This window comes from Peromyscus leucopus, chromosome 22 (assembly GCF_004664715.2).
Source record: "Peromyscus leucopus breed LL Stock chromosome 22, UCI_PerLeu_2.1, whole genome shotgun sequence".
Lineage (NCBI taxonomy): Eukaryota > Metazoa > Chordata > Mammalia > Rodentia > Cricetidae > Peromyscus > Peromyscus leucopus.
The window spans coordinates 2817902-2839579 of record NC_051081.1 but is presented as its reverse complement, the minus strand read 5'-3'; the positions used below and the strand labels follow the sequence as shown (position 1 = coordinate 2839579).

The following is a 21678-nucleotide window of genomic DNA, read 5'->3' as shown; positions in this document are numbered from 1 at the left end:
ACCCCCGGCCCCGAGGAAGGACTGCTCCTTTCCGCTGCCCGGCAGCTGCCCTTGCGGGGAAACCTGGGCCCGCGGCCACCACATGCAAGTCTGGGTGGCCTGTTGGCCCACAGGAGGCTGGGGTGGCCTCTGTTTCCTCCCCATGACCCTGGGAGCGGCACCCCACGATGCTGTGCCCCGTGGAGCCCCGTCATCGGTGGGCCCAGGCCCGACCCAGTGGTGTCAGTCATGGCCACGGTCCTGTCCCTGTCCCCGCAGGTGCCCTGCAGATCGAGAGCAGCGAGGAGACAGACCAGGGCAAGTACGAGTGTGTGGCCACCAACAGCGCCGGTGTGCGCTACTCCTCACCCGCCAACCTCTACGTGCGAGGTAGGGAACTCCGCCAGGCAGAGGCAGGGACCCACCGTCCCACCTGTCCCCTCCCCGGGCTCCCGGCCTCCCGGCTCCCCTGTCCTGTGCCGACCCGAGCAGGAAGGCCCTGACCCCATCCCCGGGGTCATTGGAATGACAGTCACCACACTTTGGGGGTCTCACTGATGGCAGGGTGGGTGGGAGCAGAGCTGGGTTTGGGGGGCCGATCTCGGGCCTACAGGGCTGGGGGAGCCTGAGGGCCACCGCCCGCCCCCCCCCCCGCCCCGTCACGTCCCCGACCCCCAAGTTGGCTTGTGTGATGTGTGTGCCCTCTGTGTCCTGCTGGCTTTTGCTTCTCTGACCCTGTGGCCTCCTCGTGGCTCCCTGCTCCCCTCCCCCGTCCGTGTCCAATAGTGAAGACTGGGGGGATGGGGTCTCCAGGCTACCCTCCACTGGTGTCCAGAACCCAGTGCTCGCTCTAGAAGGAATCAACCCAGACCGTGGGAGGCCACGGCTCACACCCGTGCCTGTGGCTTGGTGGCGAGACATGCTGCCCAGCCCTTGGGACCCCATGTGGGTCTCAGAATCCCAGGCTCGCTCAATTGTGGCTGGAAGCCTGGGGTCCTTGGCAGCCGCCTCCCCATGCCTCCGCCCCCAGGGGGCTTCCCGCAGGACCCTTGGTGCGCCCTCCTCCACGTCCCACGGCTACTCCGGGGACTCCCATCGCTTGTATCAGTTGACCTGCTCACCTTCCTCCCCCAGCCTCAGTTTCCCTGCAGCGCCCCGGCCTTCATCCCTTTCCACCCAGGGAGGCCGTCAGGCTGTCCTTCCCCCTCCAGCCCTTGCCTTCCTCAGCCCCTAGTCAGCTCCTTTGGGTCCTGGCTGTGGGTTTTACATCTTGGCTCCAAGCAGGAGGCCGTGTGGCGGGAGGGTGCAAGTGGATGGGAGGGGGGCCAGTCTGATCTTCTGTCACCCCGGCACCCGGTGAGTTGTGGTCCCTGCAGGACTCTAGCGACCGGTCTTCATCTAACTTGTGTGTGTCTTCGTGGACACTGGGGATGGGGGGTTGTGAGTCTGGTAGGGTTCAGAAAAGAGGGGACGGCAGGGGTGGAGCGGGGAGGGTGGAGCCCTTAGTGAGGGTGTGAGGAGGGAGGAGGGCCCTGTGTGTCCCGGCCGCCCCGCCCTGGGGGCAGGTGAGGGTCGGGAGAGCTAGTCGGCCCTGCCGGCTGTGCTCGGCGCTGAGCCAAGACAGGGAGCTTTATGTTCTTTTTCCTTTTTTGATTTTAATTTTTTTTATTTTTTTGGTTTAAAGAAAAAAAAAAGCAAACGATTGCAGCTTTAGCCGTGGGAAGTCCTCTTTTTACTCTCTGTATCTCCCCTATTTTTTCTCTTCTCCCCATGTCATTGTGCGCATCAAACCCCCTTTACATCCCTCAGAGCTTCGAGAAGGTTGGTGTGGTTTTTTTCTTTTTTACTTTCTTTACCCACATTTTTACATTCTGAAAAATAATAATAATAACAGCTGACACGTGCTCACACACAAGAAGCACACGCAGATACCACGCAGACACACGCACACACGCACACGGAAAACGAATAGCAAAACAGACGTAAAGTGGAATGAGGTACCGAGTCTAAAGCAAACAACCCAGAAAGACACACAGACGTAATGTCGGCCGCCGGCGCGGCCGGCACACGCGATGCTTGCATTGTGGTCGCCTCTGCATCCCTTGGTAATGTTGTTGCTAAGTTTTTTGCACTCCTCGTCGTCATGGTAACTTGGGCCTGATGCATGCTGGGAGAATGTAAAAAAAAAAAAATTTCTCTGCATGCCACTCCCGTCAGTTTGGTGGACCCCGGCCTTCTGTTGGAGTGTTTGTCCTGTTTGTTTTGTTTTCCTGGTTTCTTAATTTTTTTTATTTTTTTAAACTTTTTTTTATAAGTTTCGTTTTGGGGGGATCGATTGCCCCCTCCTCCGCTCTGCCTCCCTTCACTGGACGCCCTTCTCCCCCAAAGCGATGTCTTTGGTTCTGTCTTGTTTTGTGCTGTTTGGTTTTGGTTTCCTTGGCCTGAGCTGTTGTGGTTGTTACCAAACGCATTGTGAGTTCAAAGCCAGTGTTCCTGTCCCAGCTGTCACCCAGAGGGCAGAAGGGGTCCCACAGCTGGGATGCTTTGATGAAAAGTGACCACGTAGGCACCACAGGACGGGCAGGAGTGGGGGCGCCTGGGTCAACTGGCTTCTAGTTGACGTTTCCCGTTCCCTCCGGGCGACTGGCAGAAGGACATCCCCAAGGGCATTTCCCATCCTCCTGCCTCAGGATATTTAACACCCTGCTCTCCCAAAGAATGCAGCCAAGGGCTGCCAGTGCCCGAGTCCCGCTCAGTATCGGCCAGCCCGGAAGAGTGGGTGCTGCGGCACCAGAGTCTGGAGCACTTGGCAGGAAGTGCAGAGTGACCGGCAGTGGCTTCATGCGTGCCGGCTGGGCTCATCTGGAGCTGCCCGTGGGGGCGGGGAGGTAACGTGACAGACTTTCGGAGAATCCCTGGCCAGCCAGCTCGTCTGGTCTGCAGCGTGTGCCTCTGCCTCCAGGGCGGTGCTAGCAGCTGCTCCCTCCTCTCAGGCTCTGGGTGCAGCCACGGGTGTGCGGTCCCTCAGCGTGGTCACTTCTGGTCACCCAAGCATCAGGGCTGTGGGATTCCCGAGAAGACCAGGGGCATTTGGGGCGTGGCCGCTCCCCCACTCTCTCTTTTCCTCCACTCCCTCCCTCCCCTTTTGTCTGCCCCTCCCTCTTTCTAAATTTCGTTTTTCCTTCTCTCTCTTAGCTCTCTCTTGCTCTCTCTCTCGTTCTTCTGAGATCCACACATCCACTGTCTGTCCTACCCACAATAATAAAACCCCTTTCATGCCCAACTCACTCTCCAGCTGAGGACCAAGCCCACCCACCCCCAGGTCACCCTCTCTCCAGCCTCCTCTCTGCCTCCAGCTTATTACATCTAAAGCGCTGTCAGCAAAGGTCTAGATGCCTCAGGAAGGGACATTGTTGTTCCTGCTCTCAGCCTGAGCCCTGGCAAAGCAGGTCCTGGTACACTACTTGGGTGACAGGGACCCCTGAGGGCCACCTGGGGTTGGTGCGCAGTGCCGTCCAGCCCGAGGCAGGTGCTGATGTCCACATGTGTGACCTTGGCTCTTCCTGTGACTTCTTAGGGTTCCTGGTCCTCATGGGAACTATGAAGTTCCTGATTGCTTGCTGGCTCTAAGAGCCACCGGCGTCATGTGCCCTGGGTGGAGAAGAACCTGGGTACTCACAGGAGTTGAAAGGCGGGGAGGAAGGGCCCCCCTCCAGCTGTAGGTGGTCAGGTGCCCCCCCCCCCCGCCCTCTGTTTAAATGTGACAGCTTAAGGGACCGTGGTGAGACTTGCCTGGCTGCAGCCTGTGGGGGCTGCCTCAGAGAGCATCCCAGTGCAGAAGCAAATCCGCTAGCCCGGGACTGTATGGTCTTCACCGGTGGTTTCCCCAGCCCTGTCCACTGCGGGCAGGCGGCTCCTCTGGGGCCAGTGATGTCATTTTCCCCCTGTGACTTTCTCTGAGGAAGTCCTGGGGCCCAAGAGGCAGAAAAGGGAGCCTGGAGAGACAAGGTCCCTGGCACAGAAGTACCCACCAGGAGAAGAGCAGCTGGCCTGCAAGGCCTGCAGAGTGACAGAGCCCCAGCCACCCTCCCCTAAGTGGCAGGCTCAGCTGCTGCTGAGGGAGCCCAGGAGCTGTCCAGTCCTTGACCTCTGAGGACTAAATGGCCAGAGCCCGATATACGACTATTTTTAAGTACACATTCTGCACCTCTCTGGGGTTTCCCTGAGGAAAGACAGTGCCAGGAGACAGACAGATGGCGTCATTGCAGGCTGTTCACATTTTCCTCATCAGTAATTTAAAGCTGTGAGCCTTTAACAGGTTCTCGGTTTAACCGAAAAAGATGGCACCCATAGGCACCGATCGGAGTACAGCATCACTGAACCACGATGCACCTAATCCGGTTAATGGCACCTCCCCACCTGCTGCAGAGGGCAGCCTCCCACCTACAAGGGACTTGAGGTGGTGCACATCCAGGCTGCCCAGTCCCTGCTCGGCCCTCAGCTCTTGCAGGCTGACCTGCTCTGTTCCTGTTGCTCTGGGAGACGCGTTGGCCGTTGGTGAGGCCGCACCCATGTCCTGGAACTTGTCTTCTAGGTCCCTCCATTCCCAGAGTGGGGCTGGGGATAATGGGGCCTGGCATTCCTCTCAGTTCTCATGTCTCCCAGGTGCTTCTGTGGGGTCTGTTGGCCGGCTCCCCATTCCGACGGCCCCTGACCGGGGAGGTGAGGGTACACCATCCCCGTCATCCTGTCGGGTCTCAGGGTGGGGAGACTCCAGCGGGGTCTGGTGGGGGGCGCAGGGGCTGCCCCACAGGAACACTGAGCTGACTGACATGTGGCCTGCTGCCTGCCTCACCCCTGCATCTGTGTCCCTGTGGGCAGGGTGGGACGGACATTAGATTACACCTGGTCCTTGGGAGAAGCCACAGTGTCCCGCAGCCACAGTGGTGGGTGGCGATGGGGACGTCAATTGGCAAAAATGTGAGGGAGCGAAGAGGCTGAGACTGGGTCCCCCCATGGAACAGCTGGGAAGTGATCTGTAGTGGAGAATAGACCCAGCAGCCTGCCCGGCCCCGGCTCAGGGCCCTCTGGGCCTTCGGGGGGCAGCCTCATGGCCAAGGGAGCTGGTGGCGGACAGGGAGGCAGGCGGGGAGGGTCTCGGGATAGTGAGGGGGGAGGGGAGGGGAGGGGAGGGAGATGAGCTCTGACTTGGGCCTCTGCCCCTCCCGTCCGTGACAGGTGTAATCTAAGCTTAACTCACCCCCCACCCTGGAGGCTGCACAAGCCCTCGGCACCCCACTCCCCAGCTCCCATCCACATATCCATTTTGGAGTTCAGAGAACCAGCCACGTTTTTCTCTCACCCCAAAATGCCCCATAGACCCCCTCCCCCACCTGCAGCTTGCTCGATGTTAATCATGTGACACTGTTGGACCCCTTACCTAGCGCTTCAACCAGATCACCTCACTGTTTTGAGTTTTCTTCCCCACTCACCTCTCCTGTCCCTGCCCACCCACCCCTCACCCTCAAACCCCACTTTTGAGTTTTGGTTTCTGCCTCTCTTCCTGCCTGGGGGAGGGGCTGTCTCCTGGTTGCTTTGATGGTTTTTCAGTTGGTTTGATTTTTTTTTTTTTTTGCCATGTGAATCGGGGTTTGAAGCGACCATCCCCTCCTGACCTGCCACCACCACCCCCACCCCTGCCACCCCACCCTCCTGACCCCACTCGCCCACGCGGGTTCCCCCTGCTGGGACCCTCCCGGCTACTCGGTGACCAGGAGCGCTGGGGACCAGAGCCAGCTGGAGCGTGCCGAGGACCAAGGCTGGTGTTGCCCCTTATAACCCGCCTGGACCCTCCTTTCAGGTCGGTAATTTGGGGCGGGGGTCCCGCGGGGCCTGTCCGTCCCGTGGGCTCTGTGCCCACTTTATATCCTAACATGCACCTCAAGCCTGCAGCCGAGGGTGGAGGAACAAGGCGGGCGGGCGACGGCCCAGAACTGGGCAGAACACAGCATCAGCCACCACCCCACGGGCGGAAAGGTGCATGGAGAGGATCAGAGCCCACAGCACCCTTCCCCGCAGACTCTGGCACACCAACCCACTTCCTGAAGGACATAGGAACCCACACGGGCCGTGGGGCCAGTGGGCAGCGTGTCGAGACTGCCCCAGACGCCTTCGCAGCCGATTGACATGTCCACGTAATGATGGGGCTGTCCACTAACTGATAGTGGCTGTCGTTCCCCTGAGGGCCGCCGGCCATTGGACCGGCAGTAGCTGGCCTATAGCAGTTGGCCGTTTACCCTATAGAGGCTGGCCATTTAACTGATAGCCACCGGCCACCCAGCGGATAGTGGCTAGCCACATCAGGGACAGTGAATGTGTCCTTGTGTTCTTGTGGTCCTATCCAGCATTCAATGGCCGCAGTCACAGCCCTGGATGAAAACTCTATATTCAGGTTGCCTGTGGCTTCTGTATTCTGGAAGCTGAGGTCTTTTCCACACAGCAGTGCCCTCAACATAAAGTAAAGTCGGGTCAGGAACGAGCAAGGCCTCTGGAACAGACATCTGCTCCTTTTTGAGGACAGAAGTGAGCCCTGTAAGCTCTGGGCTCTGCCCCTTTGGGGTTCCACACATTTGCATAGGAGCCTCTTGAGTGTGACAGATACCCTCGGCCAGGGCCCACGGCTCACTTAACTGAGGGCTTTTGCCCTCTTCTGAGTCTCCAGTAAAGACGCACATTTAACAGGACCCAGATAGTGAGAACGGGACATTGAGCTGTCCTTGCCGGTCGTGTGCGAGGGGCGCAGTTTATCAGGCTTCGAGGGCGGCAACTGCTCATTCTCATTAGCTTCGTCACCCCTGGCCTGCTGTCTCCTCTGCACACTGGGCTTGTTGAATGGGATCCAGTGAGGCAGATGTGCAACGAAGGCGTCCAGTTCCAGTGTCCGGCTCACATCTGAGCAGAGGCTGACCCATTGCCTTGAGATAGGCCAGCAGCCTGGGCGATAGAGCAAGACCTGTCTCAACAGATGGCTGCTGACTGATTGACATAGCAGATAGGTGACAGCTGCTGGGGTGATGGATGGCAGCCATGAGTGATAATAGGTGACCAATTGAATCTCTTGTCACTGGGGGCCGGGACAACAATATCGGCAGCCACCTTCCTGGGTTGGGCGCCCTCGTGGGCTCTGTCCCCTCAGAGGCCGTTCCCTGCAGGTCACCTCTGCCGATACACGGGGGACTTAGACCTCTGCCTCTGGGTTCTAGTGTACTGTGCCTGAGCGAGGTTCAGGGCTCTAGAGAGATGGGGTTCTGGGTCTGGGTTGGTCTGCCCTGAGGAAGCCTTCTCTGGGGGCTCTCGCCCCTTGGGTGCCTCGCTGCCCAGCCGAGGCCCCTGGGTGCTGGGTGGGGAGGCCGGATGCTGTGTTCTGCTGGCGGGGAGGGACCCGGGCATCTCCCTGGGGCAGCCACAGCCCTCCTCTGTTCAGACCCCGATTTTCAGCCCCACACCCATTCCATGTTTCTTCTTGCTTGGAGTGTTGCTCCTTTCAGGCACTTTTGTTTGGTCTTTAGATTTCTGTTTTTGCTTTTTTATTTATTTATTTATTTTTTGAAATTTGTTGCCTCCCCCACCGCCTCCTGGTTTTGGTTTGGACGTCAAATGCCGTTTTCTGTCCTGGATTAATTAGCCTCTCCACACTCATTCCCACTCATTCCGTTTCCATGACAACGCAGCCTCAGCATCTCCCCCCCTGAGCCTCGCTGTGGATGCTGGCAGCAGGTGGCCGGCTGGACCCCGGTGCCGCCACCCCTGCTCCTCACCCTCCACCCAGCCCTGTCGGAACGGTGCCCCCCATCCCTGCCCCGCCTCCCCCCTCCAGCCTGCATGGCCCCATGTCTTCCCTACCCCTCCCCTCCATCCCGTGTCCTCCATGACTCTGGACTTTTTGTGGGGCTACGTTTTCTGAAGGGCTCCAGCCCGCAGACCCTCACTCCCATCTCAGTGGCACCCCTGTCCCTGTCTCCTTTGACTTCCGCCTGGATTCTGGAAACAACCTGGGGTGTCCACCTGAAGGGCCAGGCTGGAAGGAACGGCACAGGCTGGCTTCCCCCATCAGTACAGCAGGCTAGCCCTCTAGCAGCGGTTAATGGCAAGTGCCCTCAGGCTGTGCCCAAGAACTGTGTGACAGGCGTGGTGATGGCCTTCACATGTCCTCCTAGGTTGGGACTCAGCTTGTCAGAGAGTCTCCACACACCTCAGCTTTCGCTCCTTGACTTCCTTGGGCTCTGGCTGGGTGTCACTCCGAGCCTCACCCCTGGGAGCAGGCTACTCTTTGAAGCTCGGGTGCCTGTGAGTGTCCCACACCCACCTCAGAGCCCACCCAGCTTCCGAAAACGGAGCCCTGGAAATGTCCTGCTGCCTTCCAAGCCCAAGAGGCCCCTGCAGAAGGTGGCATCCATCCCCACCCTCTAGGAACGCAGCGAACATGCCCTGTCCCCAACGTTCCAGCTCATCGGCTCCTTACTGTTAAGAATTCTCAATTATGAGTTATTATTAAATATCCTATTTACGGTTCTGCCAGGGCTGATGTGGCAATGTGGCAGTCACATTGCGTCACATCTGCTAGAGCACCATGCAGCACTGAAGTGGGTCCTTCCCTGTCTCTGTCCCTGTCCCCATCTCCTCTCTCTCTCCTCTCTCTCTCTCTCTCTCTCTCTCTCTCTCTCTCTCTCTCTCTGCTCTCCCCCACCATCCTGAGATCCACACCCTCCTTTCATCATCCCCCCCTCTCTCTCCCTTCTGTCTGTCTGTCTGTCTATCTATCTATCTATCTATCTATCTATCTATCTATCTATCTCTTCTGCATGATGTTTGTGATTTTTGAGAGCTGCATCTATTGACGGAAACTTGTCCAATCCGACAGAAGCTTCAAGCTTTAGGAGGGTTTCTAACACCCCAAAACCACAAAAATTTCATTAGCATTTTTCTCATCTTTCCCTTGGGGATCGGATCAGAAGGCCATGGGGTTCCCTGGCCCTCTGACCTCCCAGGCTCCGACCTTTCACGATCAGGTTCTGTCCTCGTCCCCAGGAGGGTGGCAAGCCTCACCCCTGCAACTCCAGTGTGTGTCCCCCAACCCCAGCACTTGGCACCAGAACCTTCTAGAACCTTCCATGGTAGTTGCCCCTTCTCAGCGGCCTCACGGGAGGCCTCCCCACTGGAGCCACATCTCTCCACAAAGATGAGAAACTGCCGATAAATTTTTGTGTGTACCTCTGTGCTGCGGCCAGCAGCTGCTGGTCGGGGAAACCCTGTTGCTATGAGATAACGCTTCCTGTCTCACTCTCGGTAGCTCTATATTGTTTGTGAAGTTCCTACCTTTGAAGTTTCCTTTGTGTTGGAATTTGTTTTTATAATATGTTTGGTTTAATTTTTTTTGTTGTTGTTCTGTTTTCATTTTGGGGAATGAACGACCTGGGGACTGTAATGGCCCTGTTTATATTTAAATGGTTTTCTACCCTTTTCCCCCTTTTTTCTCTTTCCTCCTCCTCATCCTGTCCTTTCCTCACTCTCCTGCCAAAACCGCCGCCTGCGCCCCCAGTCCGCCGTGTGGCACCCCGCTTCTCCATCTTGCCCATGAGCCACGAGATCATGCCCGGTGGGAACGTGAATATCACCTGTGTGGCTGTGGGTTCACCCATGCCCTACGTGAAGTGGATGCAGGGTGCCGAGGACCTGACGCCCGAGGATGACATGCCCGTGGGCCGGAATGTTCTAGAACTCACGGATGTGAAGGACTCAGCCAACTACACGTGTGTGGCCATGTCCAGCCTGGGTGTGATCGAGGCGGTGGCTCAGATCACTGTAAAATGTAAGTCAGGTCCACAGCGGGGGTGCCGTGGACGTGACACATCCCTGACCCTGACACCAGGGTGGGCAGGGCTGAGAAGCAGCCTGTGCCTGGCTAGAGGGTGTGGGACTCATGCTGGGGATGATCCCAGGCCTTCAGAACTGAGGCTGGAGGGTCGGAGGATTTGAGGCCAACTTGGGCCTGCACAGCAAGCGTGGGAACCCCAGGGTGAACTCTCGTTTCCCAGCAGGGTCAGGTCTGGGGAGGGGTCGGTGAGGTGGGAGTCGGGGGTTAAACAGGTGGTTCAGACACTGGGGGGGGCAGCCTGTGCCAAGACCCTGGACCCGGGAGGGGACCAAAGACCCCGGTGACTTGAGTTCTCAGTGAGAATCGGGGCCCAAGCTTGAGGGCTTGTGAATGCCGGCCCTCCACTTAGATGAAGTGAGGTGTTTTGAAGTGGCATCGATGTTTGCTTGTATCTCACGGCTGTACGGCATCGAGGCTGTACGGCATCGAGGCTGTACGGCATCGAGGCTGTACGGCATCGAGGCTGTACGGCATGGGTTCGGTCCTCAGCTCAAAAAAATAAAAAGTTGGATATGAACCCCGGCTGGTGGGAAAACAGGTGGAGATGACGAGGGATGGTGTCATGATGTGAGCAAAAGCCGGGGAGGGCCGGAGCCACGTCTGTGTAGGGACAGAATTGTGGGGACGAAAGTGTGGAGGGGAACCCCTGAAAGAGTGACCCACAGGAAGAAGGCAAAGCCACACACAGCTCCTGACGAGAGACACAGCTCCTCTGTGAACGTCGTCTGTTTCCACAGACTGGGGGCAGGACAGGGTCTTACTGTGTAACCCAGGCTGGCCTGAATTACCATCCTCCTGCCTCCGCCTCTCAAATCCTGAGATGGCAGGTAAGCTCCAGGACACATCCTGTAAATGCTGTCCTGGCGGCCCATGCCCACTACCCTGGCACTCAGGAGGTGGGGCAGAGGGTCAGTGCCAAGCCATCCTCAGCTACACAGTGAGGTCAAGGCTAGCCTGGGTTACCTGAGGCCCTGTGATTTTATTTTTTGAAGTAAATATCTTTTAACCTCACATTAACTTTTAGTTTCTACTGTGTCCACTCCTCTGACATGGTCGTGTGGAAGTCAGCCATTTACAGGGTTGTTATGCTCTAATAAAGCTTTACTTAAAACTTTGAAAACGCGAGTGCCGAGATGCGATGGGCGGGGTTATCAGGCTTGTGTATTTGCTGAGGACGCTGAGCTCAGATGGGTGTATGGTCTGAGTCATCCTCCCTCCCTCCCTCCTGCAGCTCTCCCCAAAGCCCCTGGGACTCCTGTGGTGACAGAGAACACGGCCACCAGTATCACGGTCACCTGGGACTCAGGCAACCCCGACCCTGTGTCCTACTACGTAATTGAGTATAAGTCCAAAAGCCAGGACGGACCGTATCAGATCAAGGAGGACATCACCACCACGCGTTACAGCATCGGGGGCCTGAGCCCCAATTCCGAGTATGAGATCTGGGTGTCGGCTGTCAACTCCATCGGCCAAGGTCCCCCCAGCGAGTCAGTGGTGACCCGCACAGGCGAGCAGGCGCCGGCCAGCGCTCCCAGGAATGTCCAGGCGCGCATGCTCAGCGCGACCACCATGATCGTGCAGTGGGAGGAGCCGGTGGAGCCTAACGGTCTGATCCGCGGCTACCGCGTCTACTACACCATGGAGCCCGAGCACCCGGTGGGCAACTGGCAGAAACACAACGTGGACGACAGCCTGCTGACCACCGTGGGCAGTCTGCTGGAGGACGAGACCTACACCGTGCGCGTGCTCGCCTTTACCTCCGTGGGCGATGGGCCGCTGTCAGACCCCATCCAGGTCAAGACGCAGCAGGGAGGTGAGGTCTGGGGAGCGGGTCCCCACACGCCTGCCATGGGCTTTGGGTTGGAGTCAAAAAGGACAGGATCTGAGCGCCCGGCTTCCCGAAGGCAGCTATGCTGTTTGATCGCTGGAACTGGCACAGCCGCCCTCACCACTGTGTTTGGGGTTCGGACTTTTTTTAGTTGTTGGTGCGATGGTTAGAAGAGTCTACGTGGTGTCCGTCGGGAATCTCTAGCTGTCTCGCTGTCAAGGTTTTGGATCAGTGTAATAACTCCCCTTACCGGTGACGAATATGACCTGATGCTCTGCAACTTTGAACGGGCTTGCCCCTCACCTGTAGGGAGAGGGGAGAGGTCTAGCAGAATCGATGAGGTTGTTTGAATCACGGGCGATCGACTGGTTAGCATCGCCTCAAGAGCCAAGCGGAGACTAGGACTACAATGTGAGACTGTGTAAATAAAAAGAATGTGGAAATTAATCGCCATCCCCAGGGACAATTTCGCATTTGTCTTTCCTGCAGAAATAGCGAAGAGGTGAATCGAGCAGTTCCCTGTGGAAGAGAAGGGTGGGAAGTGACTCTAGGGGGGCATTCAGGGATGCAAACAGTGGCTGTTGTGAAGCATCTCGAGCCGTGGCCGGGCCGGGCAGGCAGCATGTGTATGCGAAGCCTGGTTGGTTGGAGTCCTGGTGAGATGGTAGCCTGGGTAGGGAGCGGCTAGGACGGTGTTTTAGACGATTCTTACATCACTGCTTCACCACCAGGTGCTGACCAGCCGCTAGAACGTGCGGCAGATGGCGGCGAAGTCTAAGATTGAGAGCATCGGAGCTCTCGCTGCGGAGGGCGCTCGAGGCTGCAGAGAGAGTGCTATTAAGTACCTTTGATGACATCTGCCTTAACCGGGACGAGCAGCACCCAGTGCGCAGGGGCGCTGTGGAGAGAGGTACCCGCTCCGGGCAATGCGTGGTGGGTAAGTAGGACAAGCTGGGGTAAGGGCACAACCAAGGGGCCTAAAAACCGTGGCCTCAAAAAAAAAAAAAAAAGGTCAGGAGCACTGGCTCTCCATCACTCACACCTCTCCTCCATCTCTCACTGCTGACTCTGCCCTCGCCTTGTCACCAGCGCTGCTTCATCTCCCACTGCTGCGTCTCTGTCCACTGTGCGCCCGCACTCCTTCATGGGACTCTTGTCTCTTACGCACCACTGCGCCCGGCGCACATGCGGCGTCTTCTATGCGTCGACCCCCTACTCCAGGACAGGCCCAAGAGCGAGCCCATTCTGCGCAGGCTACGGGTGCGTGCACATTCGATGCGTCACCACTGGCCATTGTGTGGAGTGACCTCAAGCCAACCCCGCACGCGTTCGGCTGGCAGCGCGCGGCGTCGCCACCCGAGAGCTAGAGGCGCATTAACACGGGTCGTTGCAGCTGCCACGCCAACGCTGCGAGGGCCGATCGAGTAGCTGTCGTTGCGACGACTTGTCTTGGGAGGGGGGCCAGTGGCTTCATCTGAGGTTTTGGCGCCAAGAGGTCTGGCGGAGGCGGGGGGTGCTCGCGGCCTGGCGTGTTCACGCATGGTCAGTGTTCGTGCATGGCTCAGAGCTCCAGGGTGTTCCCACGAGAGCAGGATGCGGCGTCTACACCCAGATGGTTGAAAGCAGCACCTGGACGGTTCAATTGCAACGTCATCGGCCATGGTTCGGTGGCTTATTCTCTCGGCCTGGACGCGAGGACTGGTCCGTCGCGAGACTTGCGACTTACATGGGCGTGCAGAGCGCTAAGAAACTCCGTCGTCCGCAGCATAGATTGTAGGTGCAGGTCAACAGTCGCACCTCGAGCTCGTGGCGCGACGCTCATGAGTCAGGGGACAGATGGAGTGTGAGCATGCCCGAACTGACCCTCAAAGTAACGTCGTCATCCGCGAATTGGGGTAGGGGGCCGCGATGCTGGTACATCCTTGCGTGGGTGGTCGTTGTGTCAGATGGCATATATGTGGGGGGGTTGTGATCGATGTTACGTCCGTTCCTGGCTGGTTTGGACTTGATAGGCGGGTCGAAATATACAGTAGCTGAGACACAGGGTGTTGGGGGGCTTTGAGAGCCCGATCGCAAAGGGGTCCCGCAGGTCGACCGGGGGTATCCACTTGGATGGAGCTGTGTGTCTCACTGGTTCCTAGCCTAGTGACGGCACGATTCCAAGTGCGCTGTCTATATGGGTGAGTGCCGTACAGTCGTCGCTAAGGTGGGCACGGTCTGGCGAGGGAAGGGCAGGTATGGATAGCTCATACACCCCTTATGAGACTCGATTGCGTGCTCCCTCCCAGCCAACTGAACGGATCTCGAAGCGCGTGCCGGCTGACTTAACCGCTCTGGCGGCGCTCATGTAGGGCCGCTGCGCATTCTGACCTGTATGGTTCAGGACCTTGGCCTCCGCGGGCAGCCTCTGGCTCTGCTGTTGTTGCTCCCTATTGACAATGCTCCTCCCCCCACAGTAGTGGTTAGAGGCCAAATTTTGTGGATTTTCGAGAGAAAGCTACTGCATTGTGTAGTACACATACCCACGTGTGTGCTACGGGAACTCTGGTGATCTCAAGGAGTGGACTGTAGGATTGGGACACGGAGGTATCCCGGTCACCCGAAAGGACCTGCATTCCCATGTCAATCGCGGTGAGGGACCCTGGACGAGAGTGGCATTTGGAGGTGGATGCTTGCATGAGTGAAAGGTCGGTGAGTGTGGACACATGGTGGTGGAGCAGGCATTCTAGGCGGAACCGTGAAGAGGATGGTTAAGTTGCTTATAGCACTGGTAATCTCTAAGACGAGCATTCAGCAACGACAGCCGAGCTATAGCGTGCCTGCCTGCCCTGGGCCACACATGTGGCCAGAGGAACCTCCAAAGAACCCCGACTGGGTACCATACAAACATGTCCCCTCCTGAGACACCATGCAGGTTGGGCTGGATTGTGAAGGTCGTGACCTCCGAGGTCACCCAGAAAGCGTCTTCGGCCCAGCCATGTGCGTTCCAGGGCGGCCCCGGACAGGGAGTGGGGAGCAGGCTCCCCACTTCTCACCCCGAGACCCAGGGCCAGGCGTGTCCCCGGGGCTGTGGGCTCAGTAGGCCCTGCCAAGGGTAGGTGCAGGTCTGCCTGCTGGCCACTGCGGGTGTCCCCAGACCCCGCCGGTCCCCGCCGGCCGGCCGGCCGGGAGCTGCAGAGAGTCTCTCCCGGCCATGGGCCACCGAGCTCATAGCCTCGTACCCGGCGCCGCTCCCTCTCGTAAGAAAGTCTGTTAAGTTAGCGCTTGAAGAAGTGGAAGGTAGGTAAAGACCAGGCGTCTCTGCGAGGCGTCTGTCTGTCTGTCTGTCTGTCTTTTATGATTTTTTCCATCATCGCCACCATCACCCTCACTCCTTGTTTTATTATTTCGGTTTGGTTTTATCGCCTTACCTCCCTCCTGTTCGCAGCGGAAGCCCCCTTCCCGCACATAGCGCCTTATTTTGTTTCCATCACCCCTGCTTGACTCCCCACCCCCCACCCCGGGCACTGTGGATTGGGGTGACTGGTCAAGAAATGGACCCTGCTCCATCCCATGGCTACTGTCCAGTGTTCAGAAGGGGGGCTGGAGGTCATTCCCGGGCCCACAGCAGCCACCATCTTTGAGGACACACCTGTGTTCGATTCTAGGTCCCAGCATGGAAGGTCAGGGACGCACGCAGCATCACTGACTAGAAGCCAGACTTAGGTATGGCAGGTGACCCGCCCAGCGAGCCAGAGCAGATGCCGGCAGGTGCAGGTCCGTGAGCCGCCTACCTGCCACCTGCACAGGCTGAGGTCCGTGGTCTCCAGCTCAAGGCCAGACCAGCATAACTGACAGCTGAGCCTGAATCTGAACCTGCTCTGATGGGCTCTGAGGCGGTACCTGCTCTTTATGAGACTGTTTCACTGCCTGCAAAATGAGATCTGCCCCTGGGTTTCCAGGAGCATTCAGAGCTAATGTATAAGTACACAGAGTGGAGTCTGACACCTAGTAGGTGTGCAGCCAATCCCAGCAGCCAGATCAGTGGGCTTTGGAGCTGGGTTTCCTGTCTGTGGCCTGAGGCAGGGTTCAGGAGTGATGACTGAGTGTCTGTGGGTCCTGTGTCGGGGCCTCCCCTATGTCCAGCAGACCAGGCCACCGAGAGCCAGTGTCAGGACGCATTTCAAGCCCCAAAAGGCACCGGGTGCTGGGTGCACAGTAGGTACATGGCATATATTATCAGTAATTTCCACAGTTTAGCCTCTGGCCCATAGTAGGGCTACAAATGTTCCCCAGGGCCCTTGATGTCTACAGTAGGCACGCCCTTGAGAGCAAAGTCCTGATGACCTGCCCAACAGATAGTAGGTGCTCCTTAAGGGTTATCTGAAGTTTAAATACAGATCAGGACATCATCAGAATGAAAGCCATCAACCATTGGAGACCAGCTAAATCTGCTGCCGGATGCACAGTAGGTCCCTAGCACACGGGGCTCTGACAGTTCCACAAGCCTCTGTGTGCACAGTAAGCACTCAGGCCCACTTGCTGTAAGGACGTTGGCCTGGTGTCTGACACACAGCAGGTGCTCATATCTGTACCTTGTTAGTCTGGAAAGGGACTTTGTGGCTCAGGGTTTGCTCAGAACGGTTCCTGCCAAGGTCCTGGCACTGCAGCCATTCTCGTGTCAGATCATGACACCCGACACACACACAGTAGGTGCTTCATGTGTGGACGCTAGAGTCCCTACAACCTGGACTGGCACACCCACACACCCATAGGTGCTTCAGTGTGACGCTAGATCCCTACCACCTGGACGGCACACCCACACACAGTAGGTGCTTCATGTGTGGACGCTAGAGTCCCTACCACCTGGACTGGCACACCCGACACACACACAGTAGGTGCTTCATGTGTGGACGCTAGAGTCCCTACCACCTGGACTGGCACACCCGACACACAGTAGGTGCTTCGTATGTGGACGCTAGAGTCCCTACCACCTGGACTGGCACACCATAGGTGCTTAAGCTAAAGCTCCTAATAGTACCTGACACACAGTAGGTGCCTAATAGATGAGAGTTCTTCATGTTTCACAGGGTAAAAATAGCCCAGTGTCTGACACGTAGTAGGCATTTAATATATGGAGACAATTACTCCAATGTCTGGCATACAGTGGGTGTTTAATTTGTGTGAGCTGTTGGCCCAGTGCCCACATAGTAGGTATTTAACATGTGTAGATTGTTCCTGTTTCCCAGTAAAGCCTCTGGCGTAATACATGACACATAGTAGGAATTTAATGTGTGGTCACTGTTAGCCCAGTCAGTGCCTAGCATACAGTAAGTGTTTAATGTATGGATATGACTAGCCCAGTGCTTGGCACACTGTAGGTATTTGATATATTAGCTCAGTGCCCAGCTCACAGTAGGTGCGTAATATGTAAGAGTTCTGATACTCTGTAGAGTCCGCGGTCCAGGGCCTCACACACAGTGGGTGAATAAAGCATGGAGCCTTCTTTCTTTTCAGCAGAGCCCCTGGCACAGTGTGGCACACAGTAGGTGATTTACCTTTTGCAGTCTGACTTACCAATGCACAATACCTACCACCTAGGGGAGTGCTTACCATGTAAGGGCTGCTGGCCCGGCGCCCTGGCACACAGTGGGTGTTTGATGTTCAGGGACTTGGCCCAGTGCCCAGCACATAGTACATGTCTCATAGGATACGCTCAGCACCTCTGTTATTACTTTGTAAAGCACCTGACATGTAACCAGGCACACATTAGGTGCTCAGGACACCCATTTTTGAGCAAGGCCAAGAGGACAGTGGTGTCTGGAGCTGGCTGTTGGGATGGCCTCAGGGCCCAAGTAATAGATGAAACCTAAGAATATTTAGCCACTGTCTTTTTTAACCCTAAAATACTTCAGCACCATGCAAGGCATGCAGTAGGTATTCAAGGAATAAGTAAATCTGCTGTTGTCTAAGACACCTGGGTGTGATATCTTGACCCTGCTGTCTGATTGCCAATCCCCTTGGCCAATACCCAGCACGTAGTAGACCGTCAACACAGCACATCCTACTCTACGAAGCCCTTGTCAGACACCTTGCACGTAATATGTACCTTCTCCACACTTGGCATGGTACCCAGCACATAGTAGGTATGGAGGTAGTAGGTGATTTTGCTCCCATTCTTTGAAGCCCTTGTGGGGTACCTGGAGCATAGTAGGTCCTCCGTTGTTGGAGCTTAGTCTTGTCATGGTGCCTGGCACATAGCAGTGCCCGGCTGAGTACACCCTTTGTGTATTGTTATATGGAGTGCCCTGCATGTGCTTGGCCCGCAGTAGGTATGCAAGAAATAGGCGTCTGCCATGCTCAGAAGGACATGAGAAGTGTCCTAACAAGCAGTAGGTGTTTAGTATGATTGCCCTTGTGGTGCCAGGCACATAGTAGGAGTCTGGAAGAATGATTTTCCTATTATGTAAAGTCTGTGGCAAGTAACTGGTACACAGTAGGTCCTCAGGATGTGAGGCTTCTCTTGTGGTTTCCTCTGTCGTGGTGCCATACACAGAGTAGGTGCTCAATAACTGCTTTCTCTATCCTATGAAGCATGTACTACATTCATGACACACAGTAGGTATCTGATGACACACAGTAGGTCTCAGGCATGTAGTGGAGCCCAGTGGCGAGAGCCCTCACCGCCCCCCGTGTCTCACGCTGGAGACCTACTGTGCACCTGGCAGTCACCTTCCCACAGCTAGCGCAGCAGTTCTTGGCCAGCCCTCCCGGCCCCGCCCACTACCCATCTCACCTTTGATTGACACCCGCTTCTTTTGGGTTCGATTTCTCTTTGGTTCGTTCTGTTTTGTTATCATCTTTTTATTTTCTCTTTCCCATCTTCTGTCCCTGCCCTCCCTGCCCATCCCACCTCCCCGCCCCCACGCTCTTCCCAATAGAACCGTCAGCCCCCCCTCAAGACGTTAAGTGCACCAGCTTGCGCTCCACGGCCATATTGGTAAGTTGGCGCCCGCCACCGCCAGAAACTCACAACGGGGCCCTGGTGGGCTACAGCGTCCGCTACCGACCGCTGGGCTCAGAGGACCCGGACCCCAAGGAGGTGAACAACATACCCCCGACCACCACTCAGATCCTTCTGGAAGCTTTGGAGAAATGGACGGAGTACCGTGTCACCGCCGTGGCTTACACAGAGGTGGGACCAGGGCCCGAGAGCTCGCCCGTGGTCGTCCGCACCGACGAAGACGGTAAGCACCGGCCCTGGCCGGACCCAGGGCTGCGCCCGCCCGCGGGCAGGGGTCAGAGCGGGAACCAGGAAGCCAGGAGCGAGCCGTACCTCCGGGGGCCGCGCCACAGGTGCCCTGCGCCCGCCCGGGCGCCCTCCATCCCAGGGCCGCCTCCGAGGTGGCCTCCTTAACCCGAGTTTTAGACTCGCCGTGGCCCTGCGTCATCCTGCCCGGAGGCAGGCGGCCACCTTCACCAACAGACACCCTCGGTGGTCTGTTGAGAGTCCGGGTAGCTTGAGGCAGGAAAGCCATGTGACAGGCTAGTGTGAGCTGCAGGCTCGGTGCCGAGCGTCGCGCATCGCGGGACCCGCGCCGTCAGTGCCCTGCGCGGGGAGGGAGGGTTTGGCCGGATGACAAACAGAAAAAAGATCCCAGCCTAGCAGGCTAGGGGCGATGCGTGTGGACTGCCTGCCTGGTGTGTCCCGGCTCTGGGATCACCCGGGATCCCGGATTCCGTTTCTCAGGCCTCAGTCCCGTCTGTAGACCGCAGAGGTGACAAGGACTAAGAGCGGGCCTGGGAGAGGGGACCGCGGTGGGGCCTTGTGTTGTGCAGCGGCAGGTCCTGGGAACGTAGGGGTTGGAGGGGGCCACGCCCTCCCGGGCCAGCAGCTGCCCAGTCTCCTGGCCTGGGGCAGGGCCTGGCGCCCCGGTAACAGCCCCGCCGCCCCCCTCCTGCCCGCCAGTGCCCAGCGCGCCCCCGCGGAAGGTGGAGGCGGAGGCGCTCAACGCCACGGCCATCCGAGTGCTGTGGCGCTCGCCCACGCCCGGCCGGCAGCACGGCCAGATCCGCGGCTACCAGGTCCACTACGTACGCATGGAAGGCGCCGAGGCCCGCGGGCCGCCGCGCATCAAGGACATCATGCTGGCAGATGCCCAGGTGGGCGGGCACGGCGGGGTGGCAGGGGTACCTGGGCACTGTCTCCGCTCTGCTCCCCACTCTGCGGCCGCCCCCCTCTCACGTGCCTCCTCTCTCCTCTGCCACCGCCTCCCGCAGTGGGAGATGGACGACACTGCCGAATACGTAAGTCGTCTCCCGTCCGTCCGTCCTGCTGTCCGCACCGTGTGGGCCCCACATGACCTCTGTAGCTTCTGATGGACCCAGGATGGGGAAGGACAGCTGCCACACCAGAGCAGAGTGGACTTGCTGTGTGTCCTCGGGCAGGGCACTGCCTGTCTCTGGGCTGCTCTCGGGTCTAAAGTTGCCGCTGACCTGGTCGGGCCCCAGGGGAGGCCCTCTGTCCTCCCTGCCTGTGTTTCTGTCCCTCCCCACTCCTGTGTCCTGAGGACTCAGCTGCCAGGCATGCCGTGCGTGTGTGCGTGTGCGTGTGTGTGTGTGTACACACGTGTGCACACGTGCAAGAGTGCACCCCGCACATGTGCACATCTCGTGTGCAAGGCATGTCAGTCACCACTGTGGAGCTGACCACTGTGCTGTGGGCTCAGGAGGGGTGGGGACCAAGGCTGCCCAGAGTCCCAGGACGGGGTATGCCAGGGGCGACAGGGCCCGGTGTGTGGACACACTGCACCCCAGCGTGGCGTCACACTGTCCCCTGTATGGGGAGAGCCCCAGGCGGGGCAGTCCGCACAGGGTGAGGCTGCCGCTGGGGTTGTTTGTGACACGGGCCTGCGTCCCGGGACCTCTGCAGCCCCCTCCGCCTTCTGTGTCCACTCGAAGTTTACAGTTTGTCTTAGCATCCGATGCTGTCAAATGCTTTCAAATTCCAGATAGTGAAACGCCAATTCCTCCAGTTGGTGTGGGCTCAGAGGGGGGCCAAGCCATGCAAAGGCCCTGGGGCACCCAGAACGCCCCGTGGGGAGCTGAGGGAGAGGGTGGGGAGCAGGCCTGGTGGGCTGTGGGGCCTTGGGCAGAGGGATGACGGCTCACAGTCCTCTGGGGGCTGCTGCCATGAGAACCGGCGCTGGGGACCTGGTGGCGACAGCGTGGTGTGTGTTGGCAGGAGTGTGGACACTGCATGCTGTGGCCTGTGCATGCGCTCTCCGGCATGTCTGCCTGTGAACTCGAGGCGTCTGTCCCCCCGTTGTCTGAGGGGAGAGGGTGCGCAGAGCCTGCCCACTGCTGACCCCCTCCCCGTCGGCATCCACAGGAAATGGTGATCACGGACCTACAGCCTGAGACCGCTTACTCCATCACAGTAGCCGCGTACACCATGAAAGGCGATGGCGCTCGCAGCAAGCCGAAGGTGGTGGTGACCAAGGGAGCAGGTACGAGACTACCACCGCACACCTATGTAGTTAAAGGTGTACCAGACGGAGGGCCAGGAAAGCCATGGCCGCTTCTCAGAGGTGCCAGGTGCCAGACACGGCTAACCAGTGTCCATCTCTGCCCGGACGGGCTCATGCGTGCGCCTCTCAGCTGCAATGTGGGAGTCAGGCTTCCGGTGCATGCCCCAGAGATGTTCTCGTGCACCCCCCCAATCCAAGCCTTAGCTTAAAAGAGGTCCTTCCTAAAGAGCGCCTGTAAAGACTAGACCCTAAGGGCTGGAGGCCTGGTGAAGCTGGGCCTTGCCCGGACTCCCCTAGTGACGGGCTGGGGGCGTGGTGAGGGTGAGGGTGCTGAGTGACGGGCTGGGGGCGTGGTCAGGGTGAGGGTGCTGAGGGACGGGCTGGGGGCGTGGTCAGGGTGAGGGTGCCCGGTGACGGGCTGGGGGCGT

At 58.1% G+C, this 21678-nt stretch overlaps 1 protein-coding gene across 1 annotated transcript in view; it reads left to right on the top strand.

Annotated features, from left to right (window-relative positions):
* Window positions 1–21678, top strand: part of Ptprs (protein tyrosine phosphatase receptor type S) — a 64538-nt gene that overhangs the window by 29843 nt on the left and 13017 nt on the right. The window contains 11 exon segments of the mRNA XM_037197986.1: window positions 259–369; window positions 9578–9847; window positions 11145–11868; window positions 12503–12674; window positions 12831–13001; window positions 13135–13514; window positions 14878–15020; window positions 18542–18967; window positions 19690–19883; window positions 20001–20027; window positions 21112–21229. Coding sequence (XP_037053881.1) covers window positions 259–369; window positions 9578–9847; window positions 11145–11868; window positions 12503–12674; window positions 12831–13001; window positions 13135–13514; window positions 14878–15020; window positions 18542–18967; window positions 19690–19883; window positions 20001–20027; window positions 21112–21229 — 2736 coding nt within the window.